A 20,621-nucleotide genomic window follows, 5' to 3' on the forward strand; every position below is an offset into this window, starting at 1 on the left:
TTTTTCTTAATCTTCCTGTTAAAATAGATTTAGAAAAAAATAATTCTTAGCAAAATGTAGCACCCAAAGAAAGCCTAATTAGTGGCGGAAAAAACAAGATATAGATCAATTCATTGTGATAAGTAGCAATAAAGTTATAGGCGAATGAATGGGAGGTGAACGTTGCTCGGATGCATGAGATTTTCGGACCGCGGCGCTGAACCGGTTAATAGCAAAGAAACAAGCCATATATGGTTTACAGTACAGGAAGAGTTAAGAAACTTCAGTTATCTATGCAAAAAAAAATTTGAGTTCCACGCTGATTTCGCTGATTTCTGGAGCACTATACATCAAAGAAACAGTGACAGACAGCTTCAGATAAGGTTCAGTGAGAAGAGAAGTTCAAAGGGTCATTAGCTCTGCAAACCACACTCTGTATTTTAAACTATAAGACAGAGCAAACTGCAAATATGACAATAAGATGCAATGCTATAAAAAAAACGCTACATAACTGAAAATAAAAATATGAGACTAATTACTTTGCTTCTAATGTTTTATTCCTTATCTGCACTAAACATACAATTCATTATATCATACTTTTTTCCGCTTTAGTGTCGCTTTAATAGTAGCCAATAACATGCCCAATATGGTAAGGTATCAATCACTCCCTGATTAAAATTGGATGAGGTAGCGGTAATCCATTCTACCACCTTGTCCATTCAACCCTACTGAGATTTCAGTAGAGCTCTGAAACAAACAATTTACGGAGCCACCATTGTGGTACAGCTTAATGCAGTAACCCAACCCCCATTTACAGTAGTCACTAGAAGAAGAAAAGGGGGTAAATTCTAAGTTTTGGGTTTTTTTTAGTCTGTTGATATGTGGCAGTTTTATGAATGCTTCTTTCAAGTTTTATGAATGCTTCTTTCAAATTCACAAGTTCCACAATGGTGCCAATGAACATAATCTATTATGTTCATTGTTATATTATATATTATATATTATTATATAATCTATCTATTGAAATAACAATTTTAGGAAGCTTGAGAGAAACTGCATAACTAGAAATGCATGACAGAACAGCAGGACGCAAAGAGGCAAAATTATGAAAGGCTAAATACACACTTTTATTAATTATTATTTCAGACAGTTTTTCTTTTCTTGTACAAACACGTAGCTTAGCTGTCAGCCGAGCAGTATGTTACTCTGAATGGAGAAGAAAAGGTCGAGTGAGCTGCCAATGCCTGTTATGAGAGGAATAATAATAGCAGTTGTTTATACTTTTCTAGCATACCTGATTGTCAACATGCAGTCAGTGGGTGTCGGGAGACCGTACTGCAAAGCTACTTTTAGGTGAGTAAAGTTGCATATAGGTCAGACAAATACATTTTCATTCCGAGTATTTAAACATGGAGATTCAAATTTTTAAGAAATGTTCTTTTGTAAAAGATTCCTTCATACCACTCTCTAAAGTGGTATGACACACAGCATTTCCTCTTTGTTCTTAAAGATTATTTACAGCATAAAATCTACTACCACAAAAAATAAATATATAAATTGTAGCAGAGCAGCATTCAAACTGTTAAACACAGCACTTTGTTCTTTAGCGGAAAGCTCCTTGCTTTCTGGCCACATCCGAAGATGTGATAACATTATCTTTTATTTACATTTCTTTGTTGCTGAGAAATGATCACTAGAAAGATAAATAAAGCAGCTGTGCAATACAATGCAATGGCAGCTTTCAGAGCAGATAAACTGTACTTTGGGGACCTTGTAATTTGTAAACAGGCAATATTACTTGTGCACAAAAGGAAATATGATAACTGAATGGGTAAACAAAAGTAGGAAACACATTTTACTAAATGTTATGTCAGAGTTTTATCCCAATTCAAGGTCTTATTCAATCAGCCATTTTTTCAATCTGTATATGCAAGTTGTGGGAATCGGAAATCCCCAACTGATTTCCCTGTATGCAGCAAAACAATTCCTACACTCCTCCTTGAGCCCTCTTGTTTCATCAGCAATATCAGCCAAACACACTGCGCTCCTTAATCAAGTAACCCCCACCACAGAGGTTACACTGATCACTGTTTTTCATTGAGGCTGGGACTATGATTTACAACACTTACCTTCTAATTATAGGATGGATGGACTTTGGTGATATTGAATAGTTTTCACTACCAGTCTATTATTGACACCTACGGTGCTTATAGGATTATATTACAGGATTATACATGGCAATTGCTTTGGGCAACTATAATGCATGGATCTCCTTTTTATTCTATGAATACTAGTTTATTGATCATATGGGTCATACCCACAGTTATCCTCTGTGAGTGGTAATCCTTAAAACTCATTTATAACATTTGGATTGCCTCCCTGCATAATGGCTGGGTGCTCCAGGTATGACCTTTAACCCTATACACTACCTGATTACCTTTGGGGGGTTATTATATGTGTGTATATTGTTCATAGTAAGTCACTGTGCTCTCTTTTTGTATTCTCAAGCGTTGTGCTGTCGACTACTCTATAGATCTAAATTATGCAGTGTCAGTTTAACACTGACACTTATTTTAACATTTTTGGTGTTGGTATATGATTATGCAATAAATTGTGCCGTTTTTAGAACAGCATATACTGGTTTGTTGTTTTCTTTTTCTTTATTTAAGTTACACTGATCAACCCTGGAAAAAATTTTTAAAATCGCACATAGTACTGAGTTTGGGTAATAGGACCCTTGCCACCACACTTATGCACTCTGGGGCTGGTACACCAGCCTCCTGATGAGTCATTTATGACGAAACGTGTAAAGGAGGAGCCTGATGACATGCTGACGTCTAGTGGGAGGGGAAGTGAGGCACGGCGATAGCAGGCAGTATTCCGCGGTACAGCTGCTGCTGCTTGTTGCTATACTGGACGCTGATCCCCCAGAGAGACTTTTTTAGCATACATTTGTTTTGTACGGATTTTTTTACTATAATACCCTGGACCCTAAAGTTGGATCTCTATCAGGTGTGAGACCAGACGGAGATAGGAGGTCGAGTACTTTGAGTACTGATGAGCTGAAGCACAAGTATTGTGACGGTGAGTGCATACCCAGAGGGGAGTGTACAGCTGTGATTCCCATTTGGTGGGCACATCCCGGTGGAGTGCATAAGCGTGGTGGCAAGGGTCCTATTATCCAAACGTTACTCAGCACTATGTGCGATTTTTATTTTTTTCCAGGGTTGATCAGTGTAACCTTTGTTGTGGGGGTCACTTGATTGAGGAGCGCAGTGTGTTTGGCTGCTATTGGTGTAACAAAGAGACGGTGACTTTGTATCTAACTGCGAGCCCCTGGTGATCTGTTGGAACCATTTGGAGCGCAATCTCTCTCCCTTGGATATTTAGACTTGTTTTATCAGCAGGAAATCTTCCATCTCTTTTTCAACTGCAGTCCACCAGCAGACATGATCTGCTATCCTGTGCACATGCAGCATTATTTGTATTCCTAAAGCACTCTGTACAGCTCTTAGGGCTTGATTCACTAAGACAAATAGCATGCCTTATCAAAGTTAACACGCCTTATCAGAGTAGCATAGCGAGTGCTACGAACCTGTAGGGGCTCAGGGCAGGACGAATGGAGTTGCTAATTAGCAGACATAACGTCGTAGCTCTCGCTATGCTACTCAGATAAAGCATGTTAATTTTGAGAAGGTGTGTTATCTCTGATAAGGCATGCTATTTGTCTTAGTGAATCAAGCCCTTAAAACGAACCTGAAGCAATGAAACTCACTTCAGGATAGATACTTACCTATGTAGTGGGAAGGTTTTGTAAACCATAGTGCCTTATTGGTCCTCAGTCCGTGATCCTGAAGTGGGTTTTCACATTTTAGATTTGCTTCAAGGCAGAATTTGAAGTGTAGTCTTACAGAGCAGTATACATCTATGTTTGAAGCCTCTGTATTGCATCTCATTTTTCCCAAATACAGCCTGGTGTATTCCCTTACCTTTAAACCACAGCATTTCTGGAGCCTCTGTAGGCTCTAGGCCATAGATATACACAGCTCAACACATTCCTGTGCTCATTATCTGGCCCTCCCCTTGCCACCACTACCTGGTGCAGTCCTCAACGGGTCTGATCCTCTTCACCCCTTGCCCCCATGCAAAGCTTGGCAGGCAGCAGCAATGACAGTATGACTCAACTATCAATTCTTCCACTGACGGTTCGCAGGTTCCCTCTGTGCAGTATGCTGAGCTCTGCACATGGGGGGAGGGGGTGACTTCTAGATGCCTGGGAACCTCCTGGGGACCACTGGACACCAAGAAAAAATATAGGGGATCACTAGACACCAGGGAAACATATAGTGGACTACTAGGCATCGAGGGAATGTAAAGAGGACCACTAGACATAAGGGAAACATATAGGGGACCACTAGACTCACCAAGGAAACGTAAAGGAGTCGACAAGAAACCAGGGAAGTGTGTAGGGTGGACAAATAGACACCAGAAGAGTAGTATGGGTGTCTCAGCACCCTAAAAGAAGACACAGAAGACAAAAAAACAAGAGCCCAATAGCGCAATATGTTTTCCGAGAGGCTTCCTTTGCTGATCGCCAATTTGCAAATGGCACTGTTACTGGCCTGAGGAAGCGGGCTTAGACCCGTGAAACGCACTGCCTGCACTAAATAAATATCTCTTCGTCTATACAAAGATCTCGTCATTGAGGTAAGCCACCTCCTTTTTTCGATCTTATCTTGTTTTTGATCCAATTTTATTCACACAGGGGTGCCTCTTTACCCAAATTGTAAACTAGACACCATGGAAACATACAGGGGATCATTAGACACCAGGGAAACATATAGAGGACCATTAGACACCAGGGAAGCATATGGGGACCAATAGACACTAGGTAAGCGTATGAGGGACAAGTAGACACCAGGGAAGCGATAGAGGACTACTAGACACCAGGGATGTGTATGAGGGACCACTAGACATAGGGAAACATATAGAGGACCACTAGACTACCAGAGAACTTTGAATAAGATCCCTTCCTTTATAAAGGCCCTCTAAAACACTAAAACATGGACCTGGCTGAAGGAAAAAAATTGCATCTATGCTTTCATTCAAGTAGCTAAGCAGGTTTCAGTGAGTTTTATTGCAAAGAAAAAAATTGAACACATACCTGGCATTTAACAATTCATCTAGCAATGTGTTTATAAAATGCTCCGCAACAAACTGTGGAAAAAGTAAAATGGATCTTCGGTAGAAATGCATGCACTTGTGACCTACAAGGTGCATGTGTTTCAAAAAGAAGGCAAAAATGTGGCTGGTGGGAATGAGCCCTGAGGCTAGGTTTCCTCTTGAGCCAGATCTCAAACTGCCAGCTGGAGCAGACAGTGTATTGTCCGCGCCAATTGCCCATTGTGGTCTGGCTGTTGCCCAGAGCAGATTCATTTCAACCATAGGCTGTATGGAACACATAACCACTCTCCAGGGAAAAAGAACAAAACAAAACCTAGACTGCACAAACGTGTTTCGCTTACCGCAACAGATCGCTTGCAGACTGACAAGTGTGAATGGATCCTATTTATAAAATAGGAATAGGATACATTCCATGTCATTTTTATGATGCGGGAAGAACAAACAAGAAAAAGGACCAATATCAACAGGGTTGAATTCATGAAGTCATGATCCAACAAGCTGAATAAATTACATTACAAAATTAGCATAATCATTCACCAACTTTGAATGATTTGCATCTCATTGACCACCTCAAATAAGAATATCAGTCAATGATTACATCCATGATGTACATCAATATTTATTTTATCCATTAACTACTGTCATACCTGGAATGTTGAAGCAATGGAATTTTTCCATTAGGCGTTGAATAATATGGCTAGATTTTTTCAGTCTTTTATGTCCTTCACTTAGAAATTCTGGTTTAGACAAACATGATTCCAATAAATAGATTCCAACCTAAAAAAAAACAAAAACAAAAAAACAGCATATGGTTTAAAAAGCAACACCACACAAGCTTCAAAAAGCCAAAATACTGAAATACATACTTCAGAGGTCAGAAGAAAGACAGAAGTTGATGCAGTCATAAAAATGAAACTTTATTAAACGGGGGGGGGGGGGGGGGGAGGGGGGGAGGGAATCTCTTTCACTTCAACAATAGCCTGTCAGAGCAATTATGTATTTGCTCCACTACATATATTTTTGACGACTCTAAAAGCTGCACCAAAACCACCTACTTCCATCCATCAGCTCCAGCGCTTGTGCTCTCTGTTGTCCATCCTCTGTATCTGTGCATGGCCTCTGTAAATTGCTTCTAAGCATACCATCTGCCCTAGACTAACTCCCTACTACACACTAATCCCTCACCAGCACTGCCAGCCCGTATACACTGACCTTCTCCAGCATAGCCAGTTCCTCAACACTGAATGCTCTCCAGCACCACCAGACCCCATACCCTGATCCATCCCGAGCTCTGCCACCTGCCTCAGTTTTCTTTTTTGTACTTCATTGTACTCCACTCCAGATTCTTTATTCTACTTGTTACAAATACATTCTACTTGTTACACGTGCATAATATTTAAAGGAAACCTAAACCCTAGGAAAAAAATTACCGTATTTTTCGGAATATAAGACACTCCGGAATATAAGACGCACCTAGGTTTAGAGGATAAAAATGAGGGAAAAAAATAATACATTAAACCTAGGTGCGTCCATGGTGCTGGAGCGTCTTGTGGATCTTCCCCCCTCCCCAAGCACTATCTAAGCTACAGTAAAACCTTGCTGCCTCACTAACTACCCTACAGTAACTCCTGCTGCCCCATTAGCTACACCAACCCCCTGCCATCCCCACCAGCTCCATTAACCACATCAATTACCTCCATTAATCAGCACTACTAATTACAGCTACAGTAATATTTATACAGAAATCAGAATCTGCAACAAAACTACATGCAGATACAACAATGTACAGACAGTAGGAATAGGTAAAGGTAACAGGTCTTACAATTTTGAGGAGCAGGTGTCCATGTGGGAGAGGGCCAGTGGAGTGGGCTGTGGGATCAGTGCCCATCCAAAGCACCAGCAGTAGAGGCTGAAGGAGGCAAGGGGGTAATGTCCAGGTCACAGCCAGAGCAGCTTACTGCGGATGTTGCAGAAGCTGGGTGCTGGTGGGTCTCAGCTGAGGCAGCACGTGTGGCCATTTGTCCCCCTCCTAAGCGTGGCCGTGAAGTGCTGGAGTTGATAGCCGCTGGTCAGATGCGGCTGCAGAGCGGCAGATATGCCAGGATACCGTGGCCATGATCTCAATGGATGTCGGGGAGAGAGCCGTGTTCAGCCTGTTTGGCTGATGGCTGGAAGTCTGAGGCATGCTATTAGTGCAGAGCGCAGCGGAAGGCGTTATTACCGATCCGGGATCCAGCCGACGAGTCCTCCATCTGCTTCTGTATCTTCAATACCAGCGCGCGCGGATCCCCGTCTTGTAACTTCCTGGTCAGCCGCTCTCGCACTACGTGACCCTGACGCACGTGAGCCGCCGAGGTCACGCAGTGCGAGAGCGACAGACCAGGAAGTTACAAGACTGGGATCCGCACGCGCCGGTATCGAAGATACAGAAGCAGATGGAGGACTCGTCGGCTGGATCCCGGATCGGTAATAACGCCTTCCGCTGCGCTCTGCACTAATAACATGCCTCAGACTTCCAGCCATCAGCCAAACAGGCTGAACTCGGCTCTCTCCCCGACATCCATAGAGATCATGGCCACGGTATCCTGGCATATCTGCCGCTCTCTCCCCCTTCACACCAGCAGCTCACCGGATAAACGCCACCTCACTTTCCAGGTGGGTCTCACATTTAGCCTTGAGAGTGGCCAGCTCCAATCACAGTGTACACAGATTCTGATCCGTAGTTTAGAAGATCCACATTTTAATATTCAGTTCCATATGTAAAAAATATATAAAAAACATACATAGCGTAATACAGTAGGTTAAAAGTCAGGGCCTGCGCAATTTCAGCGCACTCACGTGTGTAGAGAAATATCAGGCATCTCGGGCATCCCAGCCCATTAACATGTCTCCTCCACTAGCGGCACCGGCGTCCCGATTTTCCCGCTCCTGGTAGCAGCCTGTACCCTCACCATCCGTGTTTCCTCCTCAAGCCCAGTGACGTCAGCGCTCCTGGTCACGCCCTACGCGTTTCGTCCAATGGACTCATCAGGGGCTAACGTCACAAGGGCGCCGACGTCTCTTATACTCTGGGCTGGCTCGTTCCTCAATACATGAGTGCCTCGCGCGCACTAGGGCTGCGCGACTTCCTGGTACTGACATCATAAGTGATCGCCTGGAACGCAGGTGTCCCCGGCGCTTTCCACTGACTAAGAGAAATGGCTAAGTTTCACCTAGTGCCATCTAGTGGCAAAATCGCTAACTCCCTGCTGGACTTACAACGTTTGGCTTAATGCTTTATTGTCAGATCACATTTACTGCCATCTAGTGGCCAAATGACTAACTTCCGGCCAGAATTAAAATTAAAATTAAAATGAAATGCCCCCTATGTTTTAAAAACAGGCATAATCAAGAAATTAAATTAAATTAAAAAATTTTTTTGCAGAGGACAGGGTTCTATGTATAAAGGAAATTAGCTGGTAGATATTATATTGCAGAGCCCAGAGGAATCGTAAATCAAACAGCTCCTACAGCTCCCTCCGACCCTTCTAATGCCTAGTTCAAAATTGTTTTACCACCCTGGATCTACCAGAGGTAATTTGACTAAAAAATCTGGCTAAAGAATCCAGACTAATATTCTTTGTTCTCTTCACTGTCCCTTGACCAATTCCATTATACTTGTGAATATGTATGCAAAGTTTCCAGGGTGAGCAGTCTCTAAACCGGACTCTCGCCCTTTAGACACCTGGGCTGGTTCTTAAATCAATCCATGCTTACTTATGGGCTGTGATCACTTTCAAGATCATGCCACCTACCTAATGAGTGTTGCCATTGGTGCAGGCCCAGACTTGGGCACCTCCTCAGTTTACATGCCTCCGTGCCTACCGAGGGAGAATTCTGTGTACCTCCATACCACTTTACCCTGTGCCCCTACATGGCCTCTACCCCCGCTCCCCTTATCTAAATGTGTATATTGGTGGATATTGTTTTGGATGGCCCCCATCTATAGTCCGTACTGGAGCCACAGGATTCTCAGTGCCTATTCAGTTTATACATCATTCATAATACAGCACTTTGGGTCTAACATACTCCAAAATCAAGCAGTCTACATGAAGTTCTGCATTACCCCCCTGGGGACAGTGCCCCATCCTGTATATCCACCCAAAACTCCATCCTGAACTCCATGCAATCCCTATAGGCTGCTGGGCTGTGACCCCTTTCAGGATCATGCCATCTCACTGGTGGGTGATGCCCTTAGTGCAGGCCCAGCTATAGATACCTCCTCAGTTTTCATGCCTCCGTGCCCACTGAGGGAGCATTCTGTGTAATTCCATACCACTTGATTCCTATACCCTTATGTAGCCTCTATCCCCCCTCCCCTTACCTGGTGTAGGTTAATATTACATGAGGTGGCCCCCTAAGACCTATAAAGGAACCCCAGGATTCTCAGTGCCCCTATGATCATATATCATTCAAAATCTAACAGTTTAGATCAAACATCATTCGTGATGAAGCAGTTTAGATCAAATTCTACATTAAGTCCCCCTGGGGACAGTGATCCCATCTTATGTATCCACCTCCCCTCAGCCTGAGAGATATCCCGTACCACACTTGAACCTCTCCATCTTTTAACATGTGATTCTACCCCCATGAATTTAAGTCCAGTGGGGTCTCGATTATGATGTGTTTTGAAATGGTTAGAAACACTATGTGTGGCCAACCCTTTGATTATATTCGCCACATGTTCCCCTATCCTTTTATGTAGTGATCGAGTGGTGCGCCCCACGTATTCTAGCCCGCAAGGACATTTCAGAACATAAATCACCCCCTTAGTGCGACATGTTATACACTGTCTTATCTTGTGCTGGTGACCTGTGTTCCTTGCAGTGAAACTGTCCCCTTTGTACGGCTGCGCCTCTCTGCAGCCCCTACAGTCCCGGCAGGGAAAAAAACCCCTTTGGCCCAACAAGTTGGCTGTATTCATCTTAGGGGGGTTCTGAAAGCTAGGAACTAGTTTCGACCTGAGATTGGGTGCTTTTCTATATATAAAGCCTGGTTTTTTTGGAAGTACACTCCTCAGTGCTCCGTCCAGTTGTAAAATGCGCCAGTGTCTCATGATAATAGACTCAACCTCTCTGTGTTGATGGCTATAGTCCAATAGCAGATCAAACTCTCTATTTCTTACTATTGGTTGTTGTCTGTTTCGTAATAGATCAGACTGTTCCATATTTGATACTTCATCCACCACTTTCTGTAGATCTGCATGGTGGTAGCCTTTATCCATAAAGCGCTGGACCAGAATCTGGCTCTGTTCTCTAAAGTCTTGGACATTAGTACAATTCCTCCTGATCCTCATTATTTGCCCTTTTGGGATGTTGTTAAGCCACCTCTTGTGGTGACAGCTCCCTTGGGGAATGTACCCATTTTTGTCCGTGGGCTTAAAGAAAGTTTTAGTCATCAGTTTGTCTCCCTGTTTGGTAATCACCAGGTCTAAAAATTCGACCTGTCTGGATGCCTGATGGAAAGTTATTTTAATGGGTGCCCAGTGATTGTCAATTAACTTGAGAAACTCATTGAGCTCCTCACTGGCACCCCTCCATATAAAGAACAGGTCGTCAATAAACCTGTTCCAACTTATGATTTTCATCGCCTGTTGTTTACTAAGGATTTCTTGCTCCCATTTTCCCATATAAATGTTAGCCAGCGATGGAGCGAACTTAGCCCCCATGGCACAGCCGGTCAACTGTAGGTAGTGATCCTGTTCATACCAGAAATAGTTGTGTGATAGAGCAAAATTTAATAGTTCCATAATGAACTCAATTTGCTCCGGTTTCAGATCAGTGTTTGCCCCCAGGGCCGATTTCACTGCTTCCATCCCACTATCATGTGGGATGACTGTATAGAGAGAGGCCACGTCTCCTGTGACCAATATATCATCCTTTTCTATCTGAATGTGTTGCATCCTCTGTAATAGATCTTTAGTATCTTTTAGAAGGTATGGTAGCTTCGCCACTGCCTCTTGAAGGAACCAATCCACATACTCCCCCACTCTCTGTGTGAGTGATCCCACCCCACTCACAATGGGTCTCCCTGGGGGGTTGATTTGATCCTTATGGATCTTAGGGTTATAATAGATCACAGGGAGCCTCGGGTTCGTGGGCATTAAATATTTAAATTCATTCGTGGAGATGAAGGTTTCTCTCTCCCCCTTCATCAGAATCTCCTTTAGTTGCTTCTTAAACTCAATCGTGGGATTTTTCTTCAATTTTTTGTATGTGGTTGGATCAGCCAGTAAGCGCTTCATCTCCTGTTTATATTGGCCGCCATTGAGTACCACTAGACCCCCCCCTTTATCAGCGGGTTTTAAAATGAGGTCTTTCTGTTCTACCAGCTCCCTGATCTGTTGATCAATCACTCTACTATTTTTTAGCTTTTTGACTTCCAACCTGTCCAGGTCTTGAAGCACCGCCCTCTTGAATGTATCAATCGTGCTATCTTTAGCATTATCCTGAGGATTGAATAGGGATCTATTCTTGAGGGTCGTATGAATATATTGTTGGGGTGGTGGATTGGCCCTAAGTATGGGGCCAGGTTTACTCAGGAAATACTTCTTTTGGTTAAGTTTCCTCACATATTTGTTAATCCCCAAATAGGTTTCAAACTTATTGAGGCTCTTAGGGGGTGCATAGTTCAATCCCTTATCAAGCAGTTTTAATTGAGGTTTAGTTAGAGGAACCCCACTCAGGTTAAATATGCCCCCCCCTATCTCTGTCTTTTTCTGTCTCTCTCTACGTCCTCCTCGAACCCCTCTCCGGTTCTTTTTTGCCCTCCTTCCCATTCCTCCTCCTGATATTCCCTCTGATGGCTCCATCTGTCCGTCTGGCCTACCCCTAAAAAACGATCATTGTACTCCGTGAGTGTCTGATATCGATTGGATAGAGGTATGTTTGTGTACCCTCTATTTCCCCCCCCCTCTATATTGGGGATTGATGCCACTTCTCTGCCTAAGGTTGTAATGTGGTTGCCCATTCTCCATTTGAGGTGAGGGTCGACCCCCCCCTTGTGGTTGTTTAGGCTCAATTCTTGATAAGGGTCTGGGAGGCGGGGGTGCTCCCCATGCCCCTACTGGGGCTCCATCTCTCTGCCCTCTATACTGCTCTTGTTGTAGGGGTCTATTATCACTAGGGCGATCTATTATTCTGGGGCTCTCCTGGTCCAGATATTCCCGTGGGGGGCCCATCTCATCTACTTTAGGTTTGTACTGAGCATTTGTTGGTTCAGCTTGCTTCTGGGTTTGTTCTATCTGCCATCTGTAGGCTTTCCCAGTTTTATAATCACCCCAGTCATTCCAAAATCTTTTTTGTCTGATTTCTATGATCTCTTTTTCATTTTTGGTCAATTTTTTCATTAATGCCTCCATAGCCTGCTTATATGAATCCCCCTCTTTGAACGGTTCCATGACCCCCTTTAGCTGATCAATCTCCCCCTCGAGGCGATCTAACCTCGCCTGTTTTCTCTTTGATAGAATTTTTAACAGATCAAGTCCACTTTTATTTAAAAATTCCCCCATTTCCTTATCATTCTCCTCACTGTTTTCCCCATCATTAATTAGGATATCCCATCTGTATCTTTTGGGCACCAGCTCTTCCTCAATGTATCTACCCAGACTCGCCTGATCCCACCAGGCTACCTGTTCCTTGAGCATTAGATTGTGTAACCTTTTAAAGTTATTCTCCAGCGTTTCCCCCCCAGCCTCGCTCCCATTCCCCGGCTCTTTGGAAAAGACCCCCGCGAGGTTAATGGTCCCTCGTTCTCTCAGTGCAAATGCATCCATAATTGAGGCCAATTGTTAGTAAATGATATTTAAATGATATTTAGAACACAGGAAAAACGCTAAACACTGCCAAAAAACACTGGTAGAACACTTGCCCCTATTGAATGCTATCCCTAATGAGATTGACCTCACTTTACCCTCAGTGGATTTAGGGCAATAGACATAGACCCCAGCCTAAAAAATATATATATATCAATGCGAACCCCAAAAGGTGTGGCGGCAGCAATTAAAAGGACAGCGGACACTATCCGAAAGCCAACTATAGTATGCACAAACTGCGCCTGCCAAAAATCTCCAATGCTTCAATAAACAGTCATATAATTTCAATAGACAGTCATATAATTTGCATGCAATATACTGGAAGTTGTCAACGAGTATTCGCTATCACAGGTCCTTGATGTACATTCAATCTGAGTGTGACAGCGCTCCTCTTCCTCTCTAAAACTGAACAGAAACAGATGGCCGCACATAGTGCATTACTGTCATCATGAATCACAATAATCAAGCCCCAAACGTGCACATGTGCTCAAAAGTGCTCCACTCGTGATCTCTCCCCCTTCACACCAGCAGCTCACCGGATAAACGCCACCTCACTTTCCAGGTGGGTCTCACATTTAGCCTTGAGAGTGGCCAGCTCCAATCACAGTGTACACAGATTCTGATCCGTAGTTTAGAAGATCCACATTTTAATATTCAGTTCCATATGTAAAAAATATATAAAAAACATACATAGCGTAATACAGTAGGTTAAAAGTCAGGGCCTGCGCAATTTCAGCGCACTCACGTGTGTAGAGAAATATCAGGCATCTCGGGCATCCCAGCCCATTAACATGTCTCCTCCACTAGCGGCACCGGCGTCCCGATTTTCCCGCTCCTGGTAGCAGCCTGTACCCTCACCATCCGTGTTTCCTCCTCAAGCCCAGTGACGTCAGCGCTCCTGGTCACGCCCTACGCGTTTCGTCCAATGGACTCATCAGGGGCTAACGTCACTAGGGCGCCGACGTCTCTTATACTCTGGGCTGGCTCGTTCCTCAATACATGAGTGCCTCGCGCGCACTAGGGCTGCGCGACTTCCTGGTACTGACATCATAAGTGATCGCCTGGAACACAGGTGTCCCCGGCGCTTTCCACTGACTAAGAGAAATGACTAAGTTTCACCTAGTGCCATCTAGTGGCAAAATCGCTAACTCCCTGCTGGACTTACAACGTTTGGCTTAATGCTTTATTGTCAGATCACATTTACTGCCATCTAGTGGCCAAATGACTAACTTCCGGCCAGAATTAAAATTAAAATTAAAATGAAATGCCCCCTATGTTTTAAAAACAGGCATAATCAAGAAATTAAATTAAATAAAAAATTTTTTTTGCAGAGGACAGGGTTCTATGTATAAAGGAAATTAGCTGGTAGATATTATATTGCAGAGCCCAGAGGAATCGTAAATCAAACAGCTCCTACAGCTCCCTCCGACCCTTCTAATGCCTAGTTCAAAATTGTTTTACCACCCTGGATCTACCAGAGGTAATTTGACTAAAAAATCTGGCTAAAGAATCCAGACTAATATTCTTTGTTCTCTTCACTGTCCCTTGACCAATTCCATTATACTTGTGAATATGTATGCAAAGTTTCCAGGGTGAGCAGTCTCTAAACCGGACTCTCGCCCTTTAGACACCTGGGCTGGTTCTTAAATCAATCCATGCTTACTTATGGGCTGTGATCACTTTCAAGATCATGCCACCTACCTAATGAGTGTTGCCATTGGTGCAGGCCCAGACTTGGGCACCTCCTCAGTTTACATGCCTCCGTGCCTACCGAGGGAGAATTCTGTGTACCTCCATACCACTTTACCCTGTGCCCCTACATGGCCTCTACCCCCGCTCCCCTTATCTAAATGTGTATATTGGTGGATATTGTTTTGGATGGCCCCCATCTATAGTCCGTACTGGAGCCACAGGATTCTCAGTGCCTATTCAGTTTATACATCATTCATAATACAGCACTTTGGGTCTAACATACTCCAAAATCAAGCAGTCTACATGAAGTTCTGCATTACCCCCCTGGGGACAGTGCCCCATCCTGTATATCCACCCAAAACTCCATCCTGAACTCCATGCAATCCCTATAGGCTGCTGGGCTGTGACCCCTTTCAGGATCATGCCATCTCACTGGTGGGTGATGCCCTTAGTGCAGGCCCAGCTATAGATACCTCCTCAGTTTTCATGCCTCCGTGCCCACTGAGGGAGCATTCTGTGTAATTCCATACCACTTGATTCCTATACCCTTATGTAGCCTCTATCCCCCCTCCCCTTACCTGGTGTAGGTTAATATTACATGAGGTGGCCCCCTAAGACCTATAAAGGAACCCCAGGATTCTCAGTGCCCCTATGATCATATATCATTCAAAATCTAACAGTTTAGATCAAACATCATTCGTGATGAAGCAGTTTAGATCAAATTCTACATTAAGTCCCCCTGGGGACAGTGATCCCATCTTATGTATCCACCTCCCCTCAGCCTGAGAGATATCCCGTACCACACTTGAACCTCTCCATCTTTTAACATGTGATTCTACCCCCATGAATTTAAGTCCAGTGGGGTCTCGATTATGATGTGTTTTGAAATGGTTAGAAACACTATGTGTGGCCAACCCTTTGATTATATTCGCCACATGTTCCCCTATCCTTTTATGTAGTGATCGAGTGGTGCGCCCCACGTATTCTAGCCCGCAAGGACATTTCAGAACATAAATCACCCCCTTAGTGCGACATGTTATACACTGTCTTATCTTGTGCTGGTGACCTGTGTTCCTTGCAGTGAAACTGTCCCCTTTGTACGGCTGCGCCTCTCTGCAGCCCCTACAGTCCCGGCAGGGAAAAAAACCCCTTTGGCCCAACAAGTTGGCTGTATTCATCTTAGGGGGGTTCTGAATGCTAGGAACTAGTTTCGACCTGAGATTGGGTGCTTTTCTATATATAAAGCCTGTTTTTTTTGGAAGTACACTCCTCAGTGCTCCGTCCAGTTGTAAAATGCGCCAGTGTCTCATGATAATAGACTCAACCTCTCTGTGTTGATGGCTATAGTCCAATAGCAGATCAAACTCTCTATTTCTTACTATTGGTTGTTGTCTGTTTCGTAATAGATCAGACTTTATGGATAAAGGCTACCACCATGCAGATCTACAGAAAGTGGTGGATGAAGTATCAAATATGGAACAGTCTGATCTATTACGAAACAGACAACAACCAATAGTAAGAAATAGAGAGTTTGATCTGCTATTGGACTATAGCCATCAACACAGAGAGGTTGAGTCTATTATCATGAGACACTGGCGCATTTTACAACTGGACGGAGCACTGAGGAGTGTACTTCCAAAAAAACCAGGCTTTATATATAGAAAAGCACCCAATCTCAGGTCGAAACTAGTTCCTAGCTTTCAGAACCCCCCTAAGATGAATACAGCCAACTTGTTGGGCCAAAGGGGGTTTTTTCCCTGCCGGGACTGTAGGGGCTGCAGAGAGGCGCAGCCGTACAAAGGGGACAGTTTCACTGCAAGGAACACAGGTCACCAGCACAAGATAAGACAGTGTATAACATGTCGCACTAAGGGGGTGATTTATGTTCTGAAATGTCCTTGCGGGCTAGAATACGTGGGGCGCACCACTCGATCACTACATAAAAGGATAGGGGAACATGTGGCGAATATAATCAAAGGGTTGGCCACACATAGTGTTTCTAACCATTTCAAAACACATCATAATCGAGACCCCACTGGACTTAAATTCATGGGGGTAGAATCACATGTTAAAAGATGGAGAGGTTCAAGTGTGGTACGGGATATCTCTCAGGCTGAGGGGAGGTGGATACATAAGATGGGATCACTGTCCCCAGGGGGACTTAATGTAGAATTTGATCTAAACTGCTTCATCACGAATGATGTTTGATCTAAACTGTTAGATTTTGAATGATATATGATCATAGGGGCACTGAGAATCCTGGGGTTCCTTTATAGGTCTTAGGGGGCCACCTCATGTAATATTAACCTACACCAGGTAAGGGGAGGGGGGATAGAGGCTACATAAGGGTATAGGAACCAAGTGGTATGGAATTACACAGAATGCTCCCTCAGTGGGCACGGAGGCATGAAAACTGAGGAGGTATCTATAGCTGGGCCTGCACTAAGGGCATCACCCACCAGTGAGATGGCATGATCCTGAAAGGGGTCACAGCCCAGCAGCCTATAGGGATTGCATGGAGTTCAGGATGGAGTTTTGGGTGGATATACAGGATGGGGCACTGTCCCCAGGGGGGTAATGCAGAACTTCATGTAGACTGCTTGATTTTGGAGTATGTTAGACCCAAAGTGCTGTATTATGAATGATGTATAAACTGAATAGGCACTGAGAATCCTGTGGCTCCAGTACGGACTATAGATGGGGGCCATCCAAAACAATATCCACCAATATACACATTTAGATAAGGGGAGCGGGGGTAGAGGCCATGTAGGGGCACAGGGTAAAGTGGTATGGAGGTACACAGAATTCTCCCTCGGTAGGCACGGAGGCATGTAAACTGAGGAGGTGCCCAAGTCTGGGCCTGCACCAATGGCAACACTCATTAGGTAGGTGGCATGATCTTGAAAGTGATCACAGCCCATAAGTAAGCATGGATTGATTTAAGAACCAGCCCAGGTGTCTAAAGGGCGAGAGTCCGGTTTAGAGACTGCTCACCCTGGAAACTTTGCATACATATTCACAAGTATAATGGAATTGGTCAAGGGACAGTGAAGAGAACAAAGAATATTAGTCTGGATTCTTTAGCCAGATTTTTTAGTCAAATTACCTCTGGTAGATCCAGGGTGGTAAAACAATTTTGAACTAGGCATTAGAAGGGTCGGAGGGAGCTGTAGGAGCTGTTTGATTTACGATTCCTCTGGGCTCTGCAATATAATATCTACCAGCTAATTTCCTTTATACATAGAACCCTGTCCTCTGCAAAAAAATTTTTTAATTTAATTTAATTTCTTGATTATGCCTGTTTTTAAAACATAGGGGGCATTTCATTTTAATTTTAATTTTAATTCTGGCCGGAAGTTAGTCATTTGGCCACTAGATGGCAGTAAATGTGATCTGACAATAAAGCATTAAGCCAAACGTTGTAAGTCCAGCAGGGAGTTAGCGATTTTGCCACTAGATGGCACTAGGTGAAACTTAGTCATTTCTCTTAGTCAGTGGAAAGCGCCGGGGACACCTGTGTTCCAGGCGATCACTTATGATGTCAGTACCAGGAAGTCGCGCAGCCCTAGTGCGCGCGAGGCACTCATGTATTGAGGAACGAGCCAGCCCAGAGTATAAGAGACGTCGGCGCCCTAGTGACGTTAGCCCCTGATGAGTCCATTGGACGAAACGCGTAGGGCGTGACCAGGAGCGCTGACGTCACTGGGCTTGAGGAGGAAACACGGATGGTGAGGGTACAGGCTGCTACCAGGAGCGGGAAAATCGGGACGCCGGTGCCGCTAGTGGAGGAGACATGTTAATGGGCTGGGATGCCCGAGATGCCTGATATTTCTCTACACACGTGAGTGCGCTGAAATTGCGCAGGCCCTGACTTTTAACCTACTGTATTACGCTATGTATGTTTTTTATATATTTTTTACATATGGAACTGAATATTAAAATGTGGATCTTCTAAACTACGGATCAGAATCTGTGTACACTGTGATTGGAGCTGGCCACTCTCAAGGCTAAATGTGAGACCCACCTGGAAAGTGAGGTGGCGTTTATCCGGTGAGCTGCTGGTGTGAAGGGGGAGAGATCACGAGTGGAGCACTTTTGAGCACATGTGCACGTTTGGGGCTTGATTATTGTGATTCATGATGACAGTAATGCACTATGTGCGGCCATCTGTTTCTGTTCAGTTTTAGAGAGGAAGAGGAGCGCTGTCACACTCAGATTGAATGTACATCAAGGACCTGTGATAGCGAATACTCGTTGACAACTTCCAGTATATTGCATGCAAATTATATGACTGTCTATTGAAATTATATGACTGTTTATTGAAGCATTGGAGATTTTTGGCAGGCGCAGTTTGTGCATACTATAGTTGGCTTTCGGATAGTGTCCGCTGTCCTTTTAATTGCTGCCGCCACACCTTTTGGGGTTCGCATTGATATATATATATTTTTTAGGCTGGGGTCTATGTCTATTGCCCTAAATCCACTGAGGGTAAAGTGAGGTCAATCTCATTAGGGTTAGCATTCAATAGGGGCAAGTGTTCTACCAGTGTTTTTTGGCAGTGTTTAGCGTTTTTCCTGTGTTCTAAATATCATTTAAATATCATTTACTAACAATTGGCCTCAATTATGGATGCATTTGCACTGAGAGAACGAGGGACCATTAACCTCGCGGGGGTCTTTTCCAAAGAGCCGGGGAATGGGAGCGAGGCTGGGGGGGAAACGCTGGAGAATAACTTTAAAAGGTTACACAATCTAATGCTCAAGGAACAGGTAGCCTGGTGGGATCAGGCGAGTCTGGGTAGATACATTGAGGAAGAGCTGGTGCCCAAAAGATACAGATGGGATATCCTAATTAATGATGGGGAAAACAGTGAGGAGAATGATAAGGAAATGGGGGAATTTTTAAATAAAAGTGGACTTGATCTGTTAAAAATTCTATCAAAGAGAAAACAGGCGAGGTTAGATCGCCTCGAGGGGGAGATTGATCAGCTAAAGGGGGTCATGGAACCGTTCAAAGAGGGGGATTCATATAAGCAGGCTATGGAGGCATTAATGAAAAAATTGACCAAAAATGAAAAAGAGATCATAGAAATCAGACAAAAAAGATTTTGGAATGACTGGGGTGATTATAAAACTGGGAAAGCCTACAGATGGCAGATAGAACAAACCCAGAAGCAAGCTGAACCAACAAATGCTCAGTACAAACCTAAAGTAGATGAGATGGGCCCCCCACGGGAATATCTGGACCAGGAGAGCCCCAGAATAATAGATCGCCGTAGTGATAATAGACCCCTACAACAAGAGCAGTATAGAGGGCAGAGAGATGGAGCCCCAGTAGGGGCATGGGGAGCACCCCCGCCTCCCAGACCCTTATCAAGAATTGAGCCTAAACAACCACAAGGGGGGGGTCGACCCTCACCTCAAATGGAGAATGGGCAACCACATTACAACCTTAGGCAGAGAAGTGGCATCAATCCCCAATATAGAGGGGGGGGAAATAGAGGGTACACAAACATACCTCTATCCAATCGATATCAGACACTCACGGAGTACAATGATCGTTTTTTAGGGGTAGGCCAGACGGACAGATGGAGCCATCAGAGGGAATATCAGGAGGAGGAATGGGAAGGAGGGCAAAAAAGAACCGGAGAGGGGTTCGAGGAGGACGTAGAGAGAGACAGAAAAAGACAGAGATAGGGGGGGGCATATTTAACCTGAGTGGGGTTCCTCTAACTAAACCTCAATTAAAACTGCTTGATAAGGGATTGAACTATGCACCCCCTAAGAGCCTCAATAAGTTTGAAACCTATTTGGGGATTAACAAATATGTGAGGAAACTTAACCAAAAGAAGTATTTCCTGAGTAAACCTGGCCCCATACTTAGGGCCAATCCACCACCCCAACAATATATTCAT

At 44.1% G+C, this 20,621-nt stretch overlaps 1 protein-coding gene across 1 annotated transcript in view; it reads right to left on the bottom strand.

Annotated features, from left to right (window-relative positions):
* Nucleotides 1-20,621, bottom strand: part of SHPRH (SNF2 histone linker PHD RING helicase) — a 207,931-nt gene that overhangs the window by 152,154 nt on the left and 35,156 nt on the right. Inside the window, 1 exon segment of the mRNA XM_068231979.1 lies at nucleotides 5,811-5,940. Within this exon segment, the coding sequence (XP_068088080.1) occupies nucleotides 5,811-5,940 (130 nt within the window).

This window comes from Hyperolius riggenbachi, chromosome 4, assembly GCF_040937935.1.
Source record: "Hyperolius riggenbachi isolate aHypRig1 chromosome 4, aHypRig1.pri, whole genome shotgun sequence".
Lineage (NCBI taxonomy): Eukaryota > Metazoa > Chordata > Amphibia > Anura > Hyperoliidae > Hyperolius > Hyperolius riggenbachi.